Below are 22,986 nucleotides of genomic sequence, written 5' to 3' on the forward strand. Positions count from 1 at the left end.
CTTCTTATTTTCTTGAGTTGCTTTTGGTTTACATAACAATCTTGACATAAGTTTTTAGATGGGAAAACTGAAGCCCTATCCTTTGCAAGTCATTTGCCACTTATTAATTTCTTCGTGTGGAATTTCATTTCTTATTGGATTGGATTTTCTCATGCGTTTGAGATTTGTCTAGAGATTATTAGCATATATTGCTCCAAATTTTTGTTTATTTGGGATATTGATGCCAAAAAGTTCCATCTTGTCTCTGGGACAAAACTTGTAAGCTTAAAATTCAAGAGGACTTGAGATTTCCTTCCACCACGATTTTTTTTGCTTATAGATGCTCTCTTATTTGGAGAATTCTCAATTCATATATCCTGCTTTCTACATTGTGGAAACATAAATATTGCTTCTTATGGAGATTTTGGGATCCCTTGTTTAATGGTGGTATTTTGATTTATCCTCCCATTTGATATCTGCGATGTGGCGGTATTTTGATAACATTTAAATAAAACGCGGGCCGTGGATTCAACCGCATGACCCGCTTTTCATATTAATTTCTCGTTCGACTTTTACTGCCCTTTCACGACCGAGCTTCTCTCTCGCGACCCGCTCTCCCCTCTCCTCTCCTTTCACGACCTAGCTTCTCTCTCGCGACCCGCTCTCCCTTCTCACGACTCGGTAATTTTGCTAAATTTTATTGGAATATGTATTCTCTCAGAATTTTATGGTTAACCCTTCGTTTCCACTATGTGACGATTAGAGGTCGTAGTTTTATGAATTATTTTAACATCTTAGTTAGTCGTACTAGGAGTAAATGAAGTTCATTAGTTAATCAACAATATGGGCATCAAAACACAATTAAACACCATGGGAAAAATATCTTAGAAAATCACAATGAAAACGACTACCCTATATCATAGAAAAACGAAAAAGAATTTAGTCACACATTATTCGAGAAACTTACAACTAAAGTTTGTTCTCTTTACAAGATGAGCACCTCTCCCTCCAATACAACAACTCTCTCAAGAACTCACCAGAAATCAAAGTGAAAAATCACCCCTTAAGATTTCAATCCAAAGAAAAGAGAAAAATCTAACGTGAGAGCATGTCTAATCAAATTCTCTGCTTTCTTCCAGCCTTCAGCCACCCAACATACCCAAAAACCAGCCTCAAGAGTAATTGCGTAGGAAAGACTTGGCAAAGACAAGAAAATTCAACAGACTGAGCTTGGGTGCGCCTCAAAACCAACGCGGGTGTGTTGTGAAGTTGTCGCAGGTAGGCCACGAAGCCAGTGTGGGTGCGTTTTGTGTTGAGAAAATGGATGTGTGCGGGTGCGCTGAATTGGCACAAGGAGCTTTACAGTTAGCACAGGTGTGTCATGTTAACGCGGCACACCGAGTTGCGGCGTGGGTGCACTGGCCCATCTTCTTCTCTTTCATGATGTTTTATGCTCTTTTTGCTCAATTTTCATGTCCACTGTCTCCTGCACAAATAAGACAAAAGTACCCTTCTCAACTATAATATTAGTAGAAAAGATGTAAAAATATGGAGATATGTGTCATAGAAGTATCACATATTTTTTCTTATATCATCATAGTTAATTCTAAACCTAAAGTCAGGTCATGACAGTAACATGGCCTTCAATCCATATGACAACAAAAATGGTGTTTGCTTAGTAGTGGTTTATGGTGTGGTTCTAGCGCCCATAGAACAAATAGAAGGACATCAACCCATTTCCCCTTAAATCCTCTGACCTTCTCTCCTCAATAGGTTAAGGATTATCTTATTGGTAGTTTCTACTTCATCAATAGTAATGGGGTGGTGCACACAAGTAAAATTCAAATTGATCCCCTGGTTTGGAAAAATTCTTTCACCCCCTTAAATATGAATTGGAACTCATTGTCTGTGATAAGGAGGAGTGGTAGTCCATACCGATAGATAAAATCTGAGCAACCTCCACTATTAAGTGAGCAATTGGCTTTGCCTTTATCCACTTTAAGAAGTCATTTGCCACAACCAGGAGGAACTTACATTTTCCCTTTGATAGTGGAAATGGTCCAAGAATATTGAGCCTCAAAATGGCAAAGGGCTAGGTGTTGATATTCGGTTCTAACCTATGGGTTGGCTAGTGTTGTAGTGGTGCATATTTTTGTTATTAGTCGCACCTGCTTGAAAACTCCTTCTCATATTTTAGAAGATTAGGACAGAAGTAGCGTTATCTCTAAATCGTGTGCTCCCGTGTTATTTTCTCCAAAGTGACTGTAAGAGACCTTTTGTTTTATTCTCTCCAACACCCCTTAAGTAAAGTAAAGTGGGTGATTTTTAAAAAAGCTTCACCTTGATCAGAAGGTATTGGGCCGCCTTGTACTTGAATCTCCTTCTGATCTCCAAGAAGTGGATGTAAGGATCCATCCAACTTCTTATTTTCTTTGTCTCCACCTACAACATCTTGGGTTCTTTAATAGTCGGTCGAATTAGCCTTTGAGGTGTTCCCTCCCCCAAGCGAATGCACTTAGATAGAAGGTCGACCATGGTTGTCTTCCCTGGTGGTATGTTCAATCCTGAAACTGGTGAACTTTCGTATCTCGGTCTTGGCCTTGTTGAGATATTTCATCATCATTTCATCTTTAGCCTCAAACTCCTTGTTCACTTGGTTCACCACTAGTCGGGATTCTGACTTCACTGTAGGTGTTGGGTGCCTATTTCATAAGCAAGGAAAAGTCTGACGATCAAAACTTCGTACAATACCTGCTTATTAGAAACTTCATTTTTTATGGCCACTGAGTGGTATAAGTGCTCCCCAGTCATACTGCTTAAAGAAAATCCAATCCCTACCCCCGTTTGATTAGAGGCTTCATCGATGTGTAAGATCCATGCTAATCACTCGGCACGAGTTCTGTCATATGGTTTGTACGATGTTGAAATATCCATCAGGAAGTCTGCTACTACTTGCACTTTGATTGCTCTCCGAGTGACGTATGAGATACTAAAATTGCTTTGTTCCATTGCCCAATTGAGCAGTCAATCAGAGTACTCCAACCTAGTAAATACCAAGTTTAGTGGATGGTTAGTGACTACCTGGACGGGATGTGTCTGGAAGTATGTTTGCAGCCTACTAGCGGACATAATCAAGGAAAATGTTAGTTTCTTTATAATCGAGTACCTGAGTTCAATATCTCTGAGGACTCTTTTAGTGTAGCAAACCTGGAATTGTTTCCCCAACTCTTCTCATACCAACACAGAGCTGATGGTCAGGTACAGAGAGAGTCCTTCATTTGAATTTGGACTTTGGAGTAACGGTTGTAATGCCAAGGAATCCTTCAACTTTGCAAATGCCCACTCACAGTCGACTGCCCATTCAATGTTATTTGCATTCCCGAGTGTTCTGAAGAACGATACACATTTGTCATCCGATTTTGAGATGAATCTACGAAGACCTTATGTTCAATCGGATAATTTCTGGACTTCCTTTATGTTCTGGGGAGAGTGCATGTTCAAAAATGCATGTACTTTCTCTAAGTTGGCATTGATTCCCTCTGGGGTCAAGAGGTAGCTGAGAAATTTGCCTGTAGAGGCTCCATATTTACTTTTTAATGGTTTTAACCTCATGTTAAATTTTTGAAGGTTTTAAAAGTTTCTTTTAAGTTAGTTATAAGTTGTTCGGTCGATTGACTTCTAATCAGTACATCATCCATATATACTTTAATGTTTTTGCCCATTTGATAACAAAAAAATGCATCCATTAGGTGTTGGTATGTAGTCCCAACATTTTTAAGCACGGATTGCATTACATTGTAACAAAATAAACCCTCGCTAGTAATAAATGTTCTCTTTTCAGCATTGGTTATGTGCATCTTGACTTAGTGATATCCTGAGAAGGCATTCTTGAAACACATCACCGAGTGGCAGACCTTCGAGTCTACTAAATTGATCCTTAGCATTGGGTATATATCTTTTGAACAAGAAGCATTTATGTTGGTAAAGTTGACACACATCCTTCATTTCTTATTCGCCTTCTAGACTTATTCACCTTCTAGACCATGACCGCATTTGAGACACAGGTTAAATATTGGACCACCCGATGTAATTGGCTTCCTTTAGCTTTAGCACTTCTTCTCGGATTAGTCCGACCAGTGTCATTGCAAAGGATCTAATCTTCTACTTCATTGGTCGGGTAGCTGGATTAACGTTCAGTCAGTGGTGGGCGACGTCAAGATGTATCACCGACATTTTTTGCCGCTAACTAGGCAAATACATCTCTATGCTCTTGGAGAGTCAGGATCAACAACTCCTTGCACATTGCATCAAAAGCTTTGCTTTTTAGAAAATATTTATTGGGTTATCCTTTAGCAACAGGTATTAAAGGATGGTTTTGAGCCCTCCTTCCCTTTGATGTTGGGGGTCAAGCGGTTCCTACTTCACGCTATCAACTGCCCGAATGCAACAGTGCCAGGATTGCTCGAGTTTCTCCCGAACGATAATGATTTCACTGCTAGCTAGAAATTTCACCGCTAACCGGAATTTCACCGCTACGTTCTCTTTTATATAATAAATTTGAATTTTTTATGCCCTTCCCTTATGGCTAGAAGATTTCACCAATGTTAGTATTAAGCATGTGATTCTCATCTATTTATTTATGTAAATATTAACAACATTGTATGAAACTAATAAATTGGATTTCAATCATCTTAAGAAAATAATTAGAAATTGATTATTTTATATTTGATGTTAACTTATTTTGAGTGACATTATCAATTATTGACTTTAAGTTGATGCCCTTGAATTTGGCTAGATATGTTCTTTACTTATTCGAATTGATTTGTTCATTATCAATTCATATATAAATGAGCTCGAATTTATCAATGTGCTAAATAAAGCAAATCAATGGTTATCAAATGCACCAAGAATTATTTATTTCATGTTTAATAACACAAGAAACACATAGTTGTAAGTTTTAATACATTTGTTTATCTTTATAATACTTAAAATGTGAAATATTTATTGATCATAATATATCTTTCCCAAAATATAAATAAAAAATACATGATTGTTGCTAACATTTTCTACTAGCTCTTCTCAAACTAGTTCCAAAAAGTCACTCTGACTACATTCATTACCTCATAATAGTAACACTCCATTCTTTAATGTAGTCTCTAAATCAGCTATAAACAAAACTAGCATCGAAACACGCCTTCTCCATCTTGCAATGGCAACTTTCAAGTCATGACATCGTCTCTCCGATTTGTCCTTTTTTTGGGGAACAAAGTCAAAGTTCTTATAACTCTACAATAGGCAACCCTTTTTATCTCTTGCAAACTGCTAATATGCACCAACCATGAGTTCCTCGAAACACCACTCCCTTTATTTTTTTTCAAAATAACTACCATCTGACTTTCCTATCTTGATATCAAGATCAATCTCAATGACTCCCCTACAAACACTTGAATCTCTTAAACCATAAGAATCTCTCTAATTTGATATTTTTTGGGAGAAATATCAGCACTTTCCCTAACTCCAACTTAGGGCTTTCCCCTTAACCCTCTTCCTTGCAATTTGCTCATGTACAAACTAACTCTGAACTCATATTTCCCTCTATTTCTCACATCTTTTGGTCACTTCCCTCCTTAACCTTGACATTGAAATATACTCTAATCCTCTAACATCACTAAGCACATCTAGCCACGAAAGCACAAAATTCTTCCTGCTAAATATTTAGCTTCTATAAGTTAATGTTAAGCTTGTATAACTTGCACAAAAGCCACTCGCCTAATTCTCTTGTACGGTGCTACTTGCTTTCTTATGAACTCAATAACCATCGATTCTGATAGCTCGCACCCTTTCCTCCTTACTACATAGCCCATCGGATACCGCCCAACCTCTTTGTCCGGAAACCTGCACTAACCAGCTTGTTTAAAAATTTTTCATCAAAGCAAACTCCTTAAAAAATGGCACAAAATATTTTTCATTGGAACAAATTGATTTTTCTTTTGTTTATAATTTTATTTTTTTTATAGATTTTAAATATATATTTATTTATTGTGTTTTTACATGTTTTTTTATTTTTTAATTACAAAAAAAATGATATATATTTTGAATCAATCATATCAATTTTTAAATGTTTTGAGTGTTTCTAACAATAATCATATTTTAAGCACACAACAAAATATATTTTGTTTTAAATTAAAGCATAAACAAAAGAAAATAAAAACAAAAATTAGAAAATAAAAAGTAAAAGCAAGCTAAATAAGGAAGATTTACATATATCCATATCACTCAATTCCTATGTATTTGCATATCTAATACCTAAACTTCAAGATTTACAATTATTCCTCTTTCCTTCTGTAATTAGCATCATCTCCAAAACCAGATTGCCATAACTAAATACTCACAAATGATAGAATGATTTCTTTTAATATTTACTATTACAATATATCCTCATTATTGAAGAGATTCTCATTATATTTTGCATTATTATTTGTCTATCAAACTAAATAAGTATATTTTTCCCTGTACTAGTTCCACAGCAGAGTAAAAATATAATCTTTCACGTGCACATCACCACTTTACAGCAATAATCTCACAATAGTTGCATGATTATATGACCATTATAAACAAAGAGAGTAGGAAAAAGTCAAAAAGGAACCTCTACTGAAAAGGAGCAGAGGACACGGCGACATAATTCACCATGCAGAGTTCAAGCCATCCCATATCAAGGTAAATAAACCCAAAGAAAAAATGTAGGCGAAGGCCTGAAAGTGAGAAGAACTCAGAGGAGGCCTGAAAGTGAGAAAGAAGAACCTCATTTTAAGCAGGAAAAAAAGGGTATATTTTAGAACATGAAGTTTGCTGCTGAAGCTGAAATTGTGGAAGTTTTGAGGGAGGTAAGATATGACAGTGCAAAACCAGAAAAGAGCACACAGTAGACAAATATTTGACATGTTTAACCTTTCTCCCACTTTCAAGTTAAAAATGAAGTTTAATAATATGAATAGGAACTACCTACTTTAACATATAAAATATCAGGTGGTTTTCCAAGAAAATCGGTTACAATAGACAAAAAGAATAAATTCTTAATCTCGACCACCTGTTAAAGAGCGTTCTGTGCCCTTCTGAATTTGCTAAGAACTTAGTGTGATGAGCTTCATCAGTCACAACCAGGAACTTCATCAGTCTCAACCAGGAGTCAGAGAAGAGGTGGACCTGTTCAAGAGCTTTTGTTGGTTCTGTTGATGTTGCTTGTCTGCTTGGCGTTTCCGAGCTTTATCTTTTAGTTCTTGAAAAGCTCGCATTGTTTCCATATCAAACCCTCCAGCAAACTGGAGGTAGAAAAGAAGTGAATAGCTTACATTAATTTTAAATGAAGAAGCGAAGCTCGATTATAATTTTGTGAAAATGAGTTCATTGTCTTTAAGAATCATGTTGTATCGTTTAGGAAATGTCTTAAAGCCTGAAATATTATCTCTCTCTCTCTCTCTCTCATTTTATTTCATTTTATTCTAAACTACAACTACAAAGGACAAAGGTCGATAAATAGTACCTGATGTACTCGAAAGGCAAACCTAACACCCTGTAGCATAAGATCCTCTTCTTCAGGGCCACCAGCTATTTCTGAAATCTCGGATGTCACTCTCTTCATGTATTTCATTGCCAATTTCACTGATGCTAGCTTGATCTACAAAAAATATCCAAAATTTAGTACTGAAAAATAGTCTTTATAGTTTTGGGGGAAACAAACCAATGATAGAGAAAGATTTTGCTAAGAATCCTGTAAAGTGTTTTGTGGAGATTTTTAGCATCTTTTTATTTGCAGCAGTCAATGGTACTTGTGAACGTCTTCATAACCAAGACATTGATTATTGATGAGGAAAATAAGAAATAAAAAAAACTCTAGAAGTTGTATGTACAGGCAAACAGAAAAAATAATAAACTTCATCATTTCATGCCTCACAGACTCTTAGCATCTTTTTATTTGCAGCAGTCAATGGTTCTTGTGAACTTCATAGCCAGAACATTGATTATTGATGAGGAAAATAAGAAATAAAAACAAGCTGCTAGAAGTTGTATGTATAGGTAAACAAAAAATAAATAAATAAACTTCATCATTTCATGCCTCACAGACTCTTTGATGGTCGGGGTTGATAAGATAGATATACCTCATTTCATTCATTCGTAACTTGACCTAATGCTCCCCCAATAGAGAATTCATAATAGTAAAAGATTAACTATCAAGTACTAAATGCCATTACTTTCCTCATCTATCGGTACGGACTGCTGTTCATCTGATTATGAATTAATTGGCTCGAAACCGGATCGTTCATATCCCTAGATGACGACAAAAGCTTGTCCTAATGATAAGGAACCATTACCCTTGAGAAGATCTACCTCATTTCATTCACTCATAGCTTCTCCTAATACTTTCCCAATAGAGAAATCAAAATATTAAAAGATTAACTATCAAGTACTAAATACCATTACTTTTCTCATCTTTCGGTACGGACAGTCGTTCATCTAATTATGCATTGATTGGCCCGAAATCTGATCGTTCATAGCCCTAAATGGCGACAAGAGCTTGTCAACATGATAAGGAGATCAACCTCATTTCATTCATTCGTAGCTTAATCAATTTGAGCTAATTTAGGATTATTGATTTTTTCCTCTAAATTTTGTTGAAGGAGATAGTAATGTAATCAATGGAATAGGTAAAGGTCATACCCAAGATGTAATTGAATGAAATGAGGTAGATTTCCTTACCATTACTTCACTCATCTCTTACCATTACTTCCCTCATCTATCGATACGAAAATATAAAATTGAAAATGCCAGCAACCCTAAAAATTTGAAAAGCAACCATTACTTTTGAGAAGGAGATCTACCTCATTTCATTCATTCGTAGCTTGTCCTAATGCTCCCCTAATAGAGTATTCATAATATTAAAAGCTTAACTATCAAGTACTAAATACCATTTCTTTCATCATATATCAGTATGAATTGCCCATTCATCAGATTATGAATTGATCGGCCCAAGATGTAATTGAATGAAATGAGGTAGATTTCCTTACCATTACTTCCCTCATCTATCGATACGAAAATATAAAATTGAAAATGCCAGCAACCCTAAAAATTTGAAAAGCAACCATTACTTTTGAGAAGGAGATCTACCTCATTTCATTCATTCGTAGCTTGTCCTAATGCTCCCTTAATAGCGTATTCATAATATTAAAAGATTAACTATCAAGTACTAAATACCATTTCTTTCCTCATATATCGGTATGAACTGCCCATTCATCTGATTATGAATTGATCGGCCCAAAATCGGATGGTTTATGGCCCTAGATGGCGACAAGAGCTTTGTATAGAAGAAGCAACGTCAGGGGGTTTAAGCCTAGGCAACATATTTCTAAACATCAACACCATTGATATGAAACATAGGAAGTGTGATTCGAGGATATAAACGACTGCAAATATTTGTAGGGAATAAACAAAAGAAACCAAAACGACGGTAGAATTAGGATTATAAAATTATAAAGACACATTACCTACTAAGTACTTGATACCAGCAACTTATCTATGAACTAGAAAGACCATTATAGTGCAATTCCAAACAGTCCATTGCAATCATTAACCTTATCACTACCAACCCATCAAATCAACTTTGACTTTAAGGTTAAAGAATAGAAACAAGACTAAAAGACACTTGTAGAATTGGATGAGAACATGAATTTGAAAGCTAATCGGTATGAATAGGAGAAAATCTTGAAATTGGAGAATGACGGCTTTGTGCAAAATAGTGGTGAGATCTAGCGATGGGTAGTAAAATTTTGAAATGAGGATTTAAGAGGGGTATAGAAGTAGATTTGTATCTAGAATTTATTCATGGATTTTGGGTTGGATATGGATTTCAAATCTAGTTTATCATGGATGTTTGCAAAGAGAGGTTAGAGATAAAGATTTGCTTATTGTCATTTATTTTATTTTTGGGTGAGATCTAGAAGAGGCAAGATAGTGTGTGTGTGTGCGCGCGCGCGCGTGTGGAAAACAAGACAAGCAGAGATTGTTGCTATCAAGGATGGCCACAAGAGTTGTGCATAGAAGAAGCAATGTAAGTGGGATTAGTTTAGGGATGCACCCAACATATTTCTCAACATCAGCGCCATTGATATGAACCCATAGTAGGGATTGTGATTCGAGGATGCTAACAACTCCGAAAATTAGTAAAAAAAAAAAAAAAAGGGAACCAAAACCTCAAAGAGGGGAGAATAGCCTCATTCTATTCATTCATTGCTTGCCCTAATACTTAAATTGGAGACTATTTATAAAATTATAATAATTCATTGACTATTAAGCCACTTAATACCGACAACTTATTTATGAACTAATAAGACCCTAATAAACTACTAGCTCAATTCCAAACTAACCATTACAATGACATATCTTATTATTGCCACCCAACATATCAAATTTGTCTTAAATGTCAAAGAATAGAAACAACACAAAAAAGAGTAGAATTAGATGACAACATGAATTTGGAAGTTAGTCAGTAAAAGACAAGAATCTTGATATGGGAGACCGACAACTTTGTGCATAACGGTGCTGAGATCTAGGAATGGGTGTAGGATTTAGAGATGGGATTTAACAAGTGCACAAAAGGAAATCTGTATCTTGAACTTAGAGTCTACATGGAGATTTGCAATTGTTCTTTGATTGCGACCATTTTAAACTTGATTCATGGATAAACTTAACATGGGGCCTGAATCTTGTAACTCCAACCTTTAAGACATGGAGAATAAAACTCAATGTAGGAATTACAACCGTATTCAATAGGTAGGATGTCCTGCTCGAGAGTATACATTCTAAATGTTGACGAATCTGATTTTTAAATTTAAAAAAGCTTTACAAATTTTCAAATGGTTACATATGGACAAGTTCTTGTTTCTTGAGGTTAGGCGAATTTGAATTTATTTCTTCTTGCCTGTTTAATGAACTAAATATTATGTAGTCATTAACATAATTGTCGAGCAAAAGCGTATAAGTATGTTTTGGCTTGGTGCGTAAAACATTATGATTTTTTTAGATGTAGAAACTAGTAGATTTATCAGAGCCGATATGCATTTATTTGTTAATGATATGATCTCTTCAAGGATACAAATCTCTTTAAGTACTTGCATAGCTTAGAATTCGTCAATATCCAATTATTCACACGAGTGCCTTATTGAAAAAATAATAGCATAGCTTTATTTTATAGTCAATATTCATCTTTTGTGGACTTGTATGCACTTTTTGGGAATCTGATAGTAAAGTTTAGAAGTAAAAATCCATTTCAAGTTTTTCTTAAAGAGACGTGCTTTGCTTGTATATGACATGTATTTTATTCAAACAAACCCAATAAAAGTTGTTCTTCCATCAACAAATAGGAACCCACCATCAATTATTCACACGAGTGCCTTATTGAAAAAACAATAGCATAGCTTTATTTTATAGTTAACATTCATCTTTTGTGAACTTTTATGCACTTTTTGGGAATCTGATAGTAAAGTTTAGAAGTTAAAATCAATTTCAATTTTTTCTTAAAGAGAAGTGTTTTGCTTGTATATGACATGTATTTTATTCAAACAAACCCAATAAAAGTTGTTCTTCCATCAACAAATAGGAACCCACCATAAAATTTTCATTTTAATTTCAATTCACTAAGTGTATTTTGGAAGGTTCTAATTATTCAAGGGAGTAATTGTGCAATCAAGAAATTTTGTTCTCGTAGGCCCATCAAAGATAATTTTGTTCTCGTAGACGCTAATCCAAGAAATTTTATTCTCGTAGATTTTGGAAGGTTCTAATTATTCAAGGGAGTAATTGTGCAATCAAGAAATTTTGTTCTCGTAGGCCCATCCAAGATAATTTTGTTCTCGTAGATGCTCATCCAAGAAATTTTTTTCTCGTAGGCGCCCATCCAACATAATCTTGTTCTCGTAGACGCCCATCCAAGATCATTTTATTCTCGTAGACACCCATCCAAAATAATTTTTATTTTAAGTTCAATTTAATGCATTCTTGGGATTTCTGAGAATTCAAGGGAATTACAAGTGCAGCCAAGAAGTTTTGCGCTCATATGTGTCATCCAATTCATGAAAAGTCATTTATAAATTTTTTATTTTATAAGGAGTTCTAATCCTTATAAATTCTTTAAACACTTGTTTATTAGTTTGAGCATTCACTAATGTCAATTGCACTTTAGTTGTGTAATTTTTTTTTATGTTATTGATGTTATTTAGTTCAAATACTCACTTAAACATGTTCTGCTACAAATCCTATCAAAAAATTTTTAGACAACCTCCTAATGTCTCCTCAAAGTAGAATTATCTATGACAAAGATATGTTTATAACTTTTAATGTACTACCAGCACAAAGATTTTACAAACAAAAATTCCCTGTTAAATCAAGAAAGATGCATATGGAGGAACTCTTTCTTGGAAGTCTCAGGTCTTCTTCTCCCACAGCCTCAAAGAAAGGCATGTATGATTTTTCTCCCCACCACATCAACCACATCAACAAAGACATGCATGGGTCACCGATACAAGTGATTTAAATCAAGGTGAAGGCACAGTATGAGAGAATTTTGAAGGCTAAAATGTGGGAATATGAAAAGTTTTTCAGCTTTCTTTTTTTTTATTTGAAATGAGGAATCTGGAAGACGATATGGTGAAAGCAGAAAAGACAAAATAAATGCAGGTTTTAATTTTTTTTTAATAATTGTCTTTAATGTTAGGTCTCCTCTTAAGCCTATAAATAGAGGTAATTGACAAGGGAAAAAACCACAAGTGAGGAGGAGGAAAAAAATGAAAGTGGAGAGTGAAATTTTCTGCTGGCCAAATTTTCCAGAAAAGAAAGTCGCCCCTGTCCTCCTCTGTAACAGACGAGCAACGAGATTTTTTGCGTTGCGGCAAAAAAAAATCGTTTCCATCTAGTGTAGCATGAGTAACGAGATATTCTTTCTTGTTGCGACCAAGAGAAAAATTGTCTCCCTTCTGCATAGCAGGCCAGCAACGTGGTCTTCTTTCATGTTGGTCAAGAGGAAAGTCCATCATGCGTAGCAGGCGAGCATCAGGATCTTTTGTCATGTTGCGGCCAAGAGAAAATTCGTCTGTCCTGCATAGCAGGCGAGAAACAAGATCTTTCCTGCTGTAGCCAAGAGAAAAGTTAATTGCGTCCCGCATAACAAGCGAGGAACGGGATCTTTCAAGTTGTGGCAAAGAGGAAATCGTCCCCATCCTGTGTAGTAGGCAACAAAGAGAAAAGTAATCCCCACCCTGCGTAGCAGGCAAGCAACGGGATCTTCTTTTACGTTGCGGCGAAGAGAAAATTCATTTTTGTCCTGCGTAGCAAGTGAGCTACAAGAACTTTCACATTGTGACCAAGAGAAAAGTCGTTCTCATCCTGCGTAACAGACGAGCTATGAGATCATCTTTCACGTTGCGACGAAGAGGAAAGTCGTCTCCATCATGCATAGCAGACAAGTAACGGGATCATTTTTCGTGTTACGAAGCAAAAGAAATTTGTCACCGTCCTGTGTAGCAGAAGATCAAGAGGATCCTCTTTCATATTGCAGCTAAGAAGAAAGTTGTTCTCGTCTTGCATAACAAGTGACCAACAAGATCTTTCGCATCGGTGAGATGATAAAAGTTATATCCGTCCCTTCCTAGCAGGTGGCTCGAGATTTTGGTTGTTGCTATTACGCATTTCGATGGAGATGAAATGCTAGAGATTTCCCGCCCGCTTTGAGGGGTAAGATTTTCATGTTTTTCTAATCATCTAATGTGATATTTGTAGAACATGATAATGCATTTTTTTTTGTACATCTTTGACATTGCCTCTGAGGTTGTTGTGGCTTCTTAATTGTACGAAATTCTGCAATTAAAGTTAGCACACATACTTTATAAAATGATGAATCACGTACATTTTGAGGCTCGTGTCTTACAAGGTTGTGCCTTCTCGGAATTAAACCTTATAAAAGCTTGAATAAATAGTCTCATTTTGCGGCTTTAGCCTTCTGATGTTTTTTATGTACATGTGTCTTATGAAGCTTATAGTCTTCCGAGGTTTTTGATATACTTATGTCTTCTGAGACTTGTTGAGGCTCGTGTCTTACAAGGTTGTGCCTTCTTGGAATTAAGCCTTATAAAAGCTTGAAATAAATAGTTTCATTTTGCGGCTTTAGCCTTCTAATGTCTTTTATGTACATGTGTCTTATGAAGCTTATAGTCTTCCGAGGTTTTTGATATACTTATGTCTTCTGAAACTTGTAGCTTTTTGAGGTATTTAGGTGAGGACCCTGTCAACCACTTGTTCTCTTGGAGTCTTTCTAGTGAGGATCATGTCCACTAGAAACTTGTCTCTTGAGCTCGTCTTCCAGGGGCATGGTAGCTTCTCATCAAATCTTGCCTCTTGTGCTCAACTTTTAGGGATATCAGATCTTCTCATTGAGTTTCGCCGCTTGAGCTTGACTTCTAGGATTGGGCTTGTCTTCTAAGAGCATCGTACCTTTACATCGATCGAATTTTGTCTCTTGGGCTCAACTTCCAGAGGCACTGAATCTTCCTATCGAGTATTGTCACTTGAGCTTAACTTCCAGGGACATGGTTGAAAAAAGAATCCATTAAAGATGCAAAACCAGTTCTAAATTGATTAATCATAGATGATTGATGGTATTAACTCATAACAGACAAAGTCATATGAAATTCACTAAGGAAGGTTGACCTATCCTAAGTTGTTGGTCGAAGCATTTTCTTAACGACCGTAACCTGTCATAGAAAAGGTCGAAGGAAATCTACCAAAGATTTTTTACCTATCCGAGGTTGTATGTCGAAGTTTTTGCTTGACGACTGCAGCCTGTAATGAAAGAGGTCGGATTGAGTTCCTCTGGGATTGATTAAGCCTGGAATGAGGTGTCAGAGATGTTTTGCATTTCTCGAGACTGCGACGTAGGTCATAATGGACTATATGTTTCTTGGAAATATGATTGCAGTCATACTCAAGAATAATTTTTGAAAACTCGTTAGTGGCTACTTTTGAATCTTCCCTAAACGAGGGTGTTTCCATGCGAGTTTGTAAAACATACATGTATCAAGCCTTGATCAGATCAGCTTCTTAATCTAGTTAAAGAACTCTAGTACAATGAGGGGGCGTTGAGGAAGCATTACTTGCGACGAAGATTGCCCCTGTTTAGGAGCGGTTTTCAAAGCCTTATTTTCTAAACGAAATGTGGGACTACTCTACCACAATCATGTCTGGAACGTTAAACAGAATGACCTTTCGAGACTACAGTGAAGGTTGCCCCCAGCCTAAAAGAAGTTGTGAAAAATTTTGTGTCTGAATAAAATGTGAGAAGACAACCAAGTTACAATCATGCCCAGGACGTTAAAATGAAAGACCTTTTGAACTGCAGTAAAAGTTGTCCCCAATATTGAAGAATGCTTCAGAGATGATCTTCAAAATGTAAAGGGGGTTCCTTCGCCAGTTGGATGATTTACATCACTGGGGAACAAAGTGGGTGCTCGGTGTCACAGAGTTGAAGACAATGCGTCGAAAGGGACTTCACTTCCCACAGACAACGTCAAACTGATGTGTGATAGAAAATTTGCGACGATAGAGTAATGGTTTATCATCTAGCAATGACAACATGTAGTCTAGCCATCATAGCTTGTGAAACTAATTGATTATTGACAGCAATGAAAAAAAACTTCGGGAATCTAGCCCAAATACAAAATATAACATTTATTGACATGACCCACCAGACTTTCATGACATTTACTAAATTAAAGAGGATAGGTTGATTCAATCCAAGGAAACAATCAAGCCCATATAAAAAATTTGCAGAACTAATGCGTGATAGAAAATTTGCGAAACTAAGTCGAACGGGACTTCACTTCCCACAAACAACGTCAAACTGATGCGTGAAAGAAAATTTGCGATGATAGAGTAATGGTTTATCATCTAGCAATGACAACATGTAGTCTAGCCATCATGGCTTGTGAAACTGATTGATTATTGACAGCAATGAAAAAAAACTTCGGGAATCTAGCCCAAATACAAAATATAACATTTATTGACATGACCCACCAGACTTTCATGACATTTACTAAATTAAAGAGGATATGTTGATTCAATCCAAGGAAACAATCAAGCCCATATAGATAAAGCAACTAGAATATTGATAGCAATGCAAAAAAACTTCAAGAATCTAGCCCAAATACAAAATATAACATTCATTGACATGTCCCATTGGACTTTGCATGACATTTACTAAATTAAAGAAGATAGGTTGATTCAATCCAAGGAAACAATCAGGCTCATACCGTTAAAGCAACTAGATTCTCAGACATGCTAAGCTTGGGTCAGCCTATTTAAACCTCCAACCCAACTCAACTCAGCCAATGCCCATCTTGGATCAGTCTATTTAAGCCGCCGACCCAACTAAACTCAACTAACTGAATCGACAAAATGATGAGGCCAATGACAGTAAATCAATAGAAGTGAATGGTTGGAAGTGGTAGAGTGAAAGCATCCAAAAATGATGAGTTGAAGAGAAGAACGAGGGTCGAGCAATTAATAAATGAAGGAGATAGCTACAGAAGACAAAGTAGTTGGTGTGCATGAGAATATTTGGTTTGCTCATATACCAATTTCATAATGAATAACACAATGAGAATTGAAAGAATTTGATAGTAGAGAAAAATTATTAAGCTAAAGAGAAGAAAGGGCTAAAGAAATTAAATGAATGAAGGATGCGAGAATTAGAAATTAAGCAATAAACAAAATTGCTAGAGGAAATAAAATCCCAAAAAGAGAAGCCACAAAAAATTTTAAATTTTAATTCATAATTAAATCATTCTTCATATAGACTGAAGCCAAAATGGCTAAAGAAATTAAACAAAGTGAATATTCGAAGTAGACGGATGCAAAAAATAGAGGTTAAACAGTAAGCCAAAAAGCTAAGGAAAAAAGAATAGATTATTAGAAGGGAAGCAACAGAAGATTATTAAGATTCATAATTTAATAATTCGTCATACAAGATTAGAGCCCCTAAATATAGATTCAAGTTCCATATTACTTTAAAAACATTAAAACTAACAAAAAATAAAACAAACCCTTCGTGTATGTAGGAATTTTTAAAAAAATATATATATAATCAACTGCTAAGTATAATATCCAATCACTCCATTTCAAAAGCATACAAAAAAGCATTTTCAGTGAGATTTTTTTTTCCCAAATAGAGCGCAAAGCAATAAATTTTGATAAATAGCAATCCTCGTAAAGCAAGACAAACGGATGGCCGCCAGTTTAGTCAAGGATCAATTAATTGCAGCAGTATCAACCCAAAAAGGTACAAACCCTTACCACACAACAAGACTTCCAAAGCCCAATCTTCACTAATCTAACGACAAAATACAACAGAAAATTAACGAAAAGAATCAGACAAAATCATGGGTCCTGGAGCCCTGGTCCTACAACAAAGACAAATTCACGTGATCGCATGCTCACAAATATCAAAATAAATCAAAGAACCCCACCCACGTCCAGCAGTTTTTGTAAATTTTGTCACCACATGCAAACAGAATCCTATGTCCCATCATGAATAAAACAAAAGCAGCAAGTTTGTAGTATTAAATACACAATTATCAGTAAAGGTTGAAGAAGATCAAGATTTGGTTACTGACCTGGCTAACAATTCCACTATCAAGCATCCAGTCCCATGGGATCTGGAAATTCTTGTAACGCTCCATGGCCCCCTCCCGCGCGCGCGAAAGACTATAAATCCCATGCTCTAATCTGCATATCGACAACAATAACATCATCATCAAAGATTGTTAAAACTTTCGCTAAAACCCTAACAAAAAGATATATATATAATAAAGAACTTCCGAAGTACTTTTCCAGAAGGCTCTGCATCTTTTTAATGGCGGAAGCACAGGGCTGCCGAAGATCGTCACAGAAGGAGGAAGCCTCCAACTCCAGCTTCCGAAGATCGCAGTAACCAAACGCAGCTTCCCGCATGGCATCCGACTTCGCCTCCGGCCAATCGAAGTGTTTCAGAACAGCTCTCTCGTCCACCTGTATCACACCATTCCCCCAATCTCATATCACTTTGTTGTGCCATTTATGCTACTACTTCAAGCCATTGTATCAAAAGCTGTTGTATGTTTTTGAAGTACCAGAAAGGAGAGTTCGTCGTCTAGCCATTTGACGAAGGAGACGAGATCCTCGATGTTGGAGAATGCAGCGTTCTCCGCTTCCTTTATCAAAAACCTTATGAAATCGCCCTGCGTCTCCACGTCCGTCTTGATCTGCAGACCGAAAACAGAAAGAAATGGTTCAGGACTTTCCAATCCCTTAAATCAACCACAAACAGCAAGACGAACAAAGTGTACATGTACAGACCAAATTAAATTATACAAAAGATACGTTTTTTTTTCACACATGATCTTTTTAAGCAGCAATTTACCAAATTTAGCTCATGTAAAACTGAAAATCAACAAAATTAATAATAACTTTCATAATTTTTAACAACGGCACCAGCAACATAAAAATTAGAAATACTTTCAGTGATTACATAAAATTTTTTATAATTTTTTATTGCTAAAATATATGAAGATATACTTTTTAAAATATTTTTAAATATACAAAAACAAATTTCTATTTTTCTTATAATTCGACTTTTTATTCTTCAAACTTGAATTACTCGTCATAAAAACAACTCAAATTAAGTCCAGCCACCTCTCTCTCTCTCTCTCTCTCTCTCTCTCTCTCTCTCTCTCTCTCTCTCTCTCTCTCTCTCTCTCTCTCTCTCTCTCTCTCTCTCTCTCTCTCTCTCTCTCCTCGGGGGGTTAATTGGGTAACTTCCTTGATCCCTTAGGAACAAATTTCAAGACATAAAAATCACAGATTTATCGAAATGGCCACTCCTGCAAATAGCCGGGAAGGCTGACACGAAAACGACGCAAAATGCAGAGCAATTTTGTTCTTTTTTTTTTTTAATTGGGGAAACCCACCAGAACAAAATCACACGAGGGCAAAACCGCCATTTTCAAAAGATTTCGCAGCAGTTCGCGATAGCGATAGTGCAGAGTGGCAGTTTCGTAAATTAATTACAACGTAGAAGGGAGGGAAGCTTCAATGGCAGGCGATGGTGACTAAGAACTTACAGCTAGTAGGTGAGCCGAACGGTTCTCTATCTCTCCGATCATGTTCCGAGCGTTTGCTACTGACGGCGCATCGCCGACACCGCCGGCGGAATCCCTCTTTGTGTCTCGCCTCATCAGCGAGTGGTAGAACTCCACCACCTCCGGCACTCGCCTCACCGATGCAGCCCCTCCCGTAATTCCCGACTTCGCCGGAGGAGGTGGCGGCGGAGGAGGAGGAGGTGGCGGCAGCGGCGGGGGGGGCGGGGGCGGCACTGCATTTCTGGTCGTCGCAATCGCTGACGACCTGTAGGACGATGTAGACGGCATCGGAGGGGGCTTCGGAACCCTAGGAGCGCGGGGTTTCGACAGCTCTTCTTTTTGGTGATGCATCTGATCAAGTTCCTTCTCCTCCCCTCTCCGATCCTTCACATCAGGCTTCAATACGTCAGGATTCGACGCAATGTCTGTGGATTTGGGGGATTTACGAATGTTTTTTAGTAGAATCGACTTCTCCGAGGCGTCTATTAATCCCTGGAACCGCGAAGATGACGAGCAATCGTTAATCTCTACGGGTCCAGTACAGAATCGCCTCAACTCACCCTGTTGTTCCGATACTGTCCGCTTAAGACCTTCGATCTCCACCTCCTTCTTCCTCCCCTCTTCCTCAACTTCCCGAATCTTGGCGAGTAGAGCCTCCACCTCCATTCTCAGAGTACGATTCTCAGCCTCCAAGCCCTCAACCCTTCTTTTAACCCGATCCAGTTCGTCGTTCTTCGCGGCGATCTCCTTCTCCAAAAACGGCACAACGGCGACCGTCTCCTTGAGTATCTTCTGCTCGAGAAGCTCTGTTTTGAGTCGAGACTCCTTTTCTTGAAGCTCTTCGACAAGGCGGATGAGTTCGGCTACGTCGGGAGGACGGGGCTGCACTTGCGCAGAGGAACGAGGAAAATAGACCCCAAACGAGCGGGAGAAAACAGATGCCTTGCCGTTGGAGATCTGGCCGACGCCTTTGAACGTCATCGGCGAAGAAGATGATCTCCTAGAAGCCTCCACTTTTGGCGTTGCTGGGCTCTTCTGAAACCCCATCACCGCCTTCACCTTTCCAGCTACCATCTATGTGACGGATTTTGCTCCTTTACTCCTTTGTCTTCCTCGCTCTAGCCCCAGAGCATCTCTCCGGCGAAGTCTGAAGCTTTGGTCTTTTACCCTTTAGCCTTTTTTAGGGCAACCAAAGCGGGAGGAGCCAGACGTTGAGCTCGGATTTCGAGGAACGGTCGTCTTTTTTGGATCCATGTTTGAAATTCGGAGTGGGATAAAGGGTAGGAACAGGTTGCAGGTTGCGATGTGTTATGTAATCCGTGGGATGTGTTTAGTAAAATGGTTCTCATACTATGTTTTGACCGTTGGAGCAAAGAGTGAGGATTTGAAGAAATTTTTTCTTTGGTCGATGTAAGTATTTCCGCGCGTATGCAGAACGGCCAAATTATGGAAATAATTTCGGAAGCGGTGGAAATAATTTCCTGTTTAGTTGGAGCGAATATTAAATATATTAAGAAATTGTAATCATAATTAATGCAACGAGCTTGGTTACTTAAATTAAGAAAAATTAAAAAATTCGAAAATATAAGTTAAATTAGGCTGGCCAAAGTTTTAAAAAGGTTCCTCTAATTCCAATTTTATGTTCTTTTAAAGCGTAAATTAGATTTTAAAAGTAATTAAAATAGAAAAAAAAAATTAATAAATTTAAAAAATAAAAAAAATTATATGAGAAAAAAACAGGTCTGTTCGGGGCAGCTGCAGCTTATTGAATAATCAGTTGATTAGCTTATTAAAAATAATTTGTTGACAAGCTAGATATGGTGGCTATTACAAATTTTTATTTTTTTTTGAAAAAATCAGACCATTGCCAGAAAATTGTCACAGCACTTAAGTTATTTCCATCGTTTTGAAAACATATAAGCTGCCAAAATGCAGTTTGCCCAAACAGATCAAATGTGTTTTCAAAACGCCACCGCACTAAATAAGCTGTCCCAAACGAACCCTGTGTTTTTGTGAAAACACGAATTAAGTTGCGTTTTCCAAAAAACACAAATTAATTTCGCATTTTCAATCATTTTATTTTTTTTTAACTCAAATTAAACATAATTTGAATCTTTGTCTAAAACATAAAATAAATTTGCTTTTTTGAAAAAACTGCAGATTTAATTTACATTTTTAATCATAATAGTTTTTAAATTTTTAAATTATTAATTAATTTTTCTCTTAAGATTTAAAAACCTTTCACATGTTGATAAACTTTAATTTAAAACTTTAATAAGAAAACATTTTATATTAAAAACAAAGTTGTGGTATAAGTTATATAAACACATGAGAATTGGGTCATGTATGTAAATGCCCATCTATATTATAATACACACATATATGCCTCCTATATTTTTAATAATAGAGGTATTACATGACCGTGTTGTATTGTATTGTATTCGTGTCTTATCCTTGTCTCTGTGTCCGTATTCGTCGATCATTGCTAGCGGCCTGAAAAATATTAATGCATTTTTTTTTTCCTTTTAAAAATACAAATATAATTTGAGCAATTATTTGCTTGTCCTTATTATCTAATGAGTTATAATGTGCACAAATTTCTCACATTTTGTTCCTAAGAAATATGTTAGCTTATAATTATTTCTAAAACTCTATGCTAACAATGGAAAATATAATTTAAAAAGCTATTTATGATGTGCAAGCCAACTACGTAGTTGTCTCTTAGTTTTTGCATTATATAGTTTCTTAAAATTATTTCTCATATCATATTTGTATGCCATTCAATCCTAATGCAAATTGAAGTATTGATAGATGACTACTTCTAAGTTGTAGGTTTGAAATTTATATGATCAAATACCAAGTCCGATGCATTTTTTATAAAAGATTTTTCTAATTCAAATTTTGAATCATCTAAGTTTAAATTATAATAAATCGATATTCAAAGTCAATATCTCAATAATACAAGCACAATGACACTGAAAGTGATATAATTTGAATTTAAAAATGCCTAGAACAAAAACTTGAAGTGCAGTTAAAAGCTTTGGCGCATTAATTAAAAAATCAAATGATATGAAAATTTGGCATGCTTACAGTCAAATTGAGCAACTTATTGAGAGAAATCTAACGAGTTTACGATCATTTAATTTTGAGATTTTTAATGAACTTAAATTTTGAAGAATGATTTGTGATAAAATGAATTAATATGGACCATTCAATGGAGTATTTTGATAATTAAATTTATCGAAAAACTTGTATCAAAAACTATAAATAGATCTCTATTCTTCACTAAATATGGAGGGGAAGAGAAGGGTGGGCTGATAACTAAAGCATTACTCGTAAAGAAAAGTGCAGGTGAATGATCATCAACTGTTGTCGACTGTCACCAACAATTTTTTTGGTCAAGTATACTTAATGTTGCTACCAGCTACAATTTTTGTAGCCAACTATAATAGTCATTGTTTCTATAATCACTAACAACAGTTGTTGCAATCTAATTAAGGCTTTTGTAGTCAATCTATGATTTTAAATTTAAGATCGATAGTTTTTGTTATCTTATCTTTCCTAATTCATGAGAAATATGGATATTTATAATTTCAATTTTCTAGCAGATTAAAAACATATGATTATCTCTTATATTTTTTTTATGTTTGCTAGAAGATTATACTGTGCTAAGGTTTATAATTTTTATCATTGTTAATTTTTTAGCACATAACCACGTTAATGCTAGATAGTGGGAATATAATTTTGTATTAATCTCAGAGAATGGAGCGTCAAGTCCGTTGTCATAGTCCCG

General features: G+C 36.2%; 1 protein-coding gene across 1 annotated transcript; it reads right to left on the bottom strand.

Moving 5' to 3' along the window:
- Positions 1–6,868: 6,868 nt before the first annotated feature.
- LOC110035907 (protein CHUP1, chloroplastic) lies at positions 6,869–20,575 on the bottom strand. Its single transcript, XM_020740238.1, has 6 exons — positions 19,176–20,575; positions 18,186–18,317; positions 17,903–18,084; positions 17,691–17,802; positions 7,520–7,654; positions 6,869–7,298 (listed from the first exon to the last, which is right to left on the bottom strand). Exons 1-6 carry the CDS (start codon positions 20,265–20,267, stop codon positions 7,155–7,157), a joined length of 1,797 nt encoding a protein of 598 aa, XP_020595897.1. The 5' UTR covers positions 20,268–20,575; the 3' UTR covers positions 6,869–7,154.
- Between the last annotated feature and the right edge of the window lie 2,411 nt (positions 20,576–22,986).

This window comes from Phalaenopsis equestris, unplaced genomic scaffold (genome assembly GCF_001263595.1).
Source record: "Phalaenopsis equestris unplaced genomic scaffold, ASM126359v1 Scaffold200668, whole genome shotgun sequence".
NCBI classification, from domain to species: domain Eukaryota; kingdom Viridiplantae; phylum Streptophyta; class Magnoliopsida; order Asparagales; family Orchidaceae; genus Phalaenopsis; species Phalaenopsis equestris.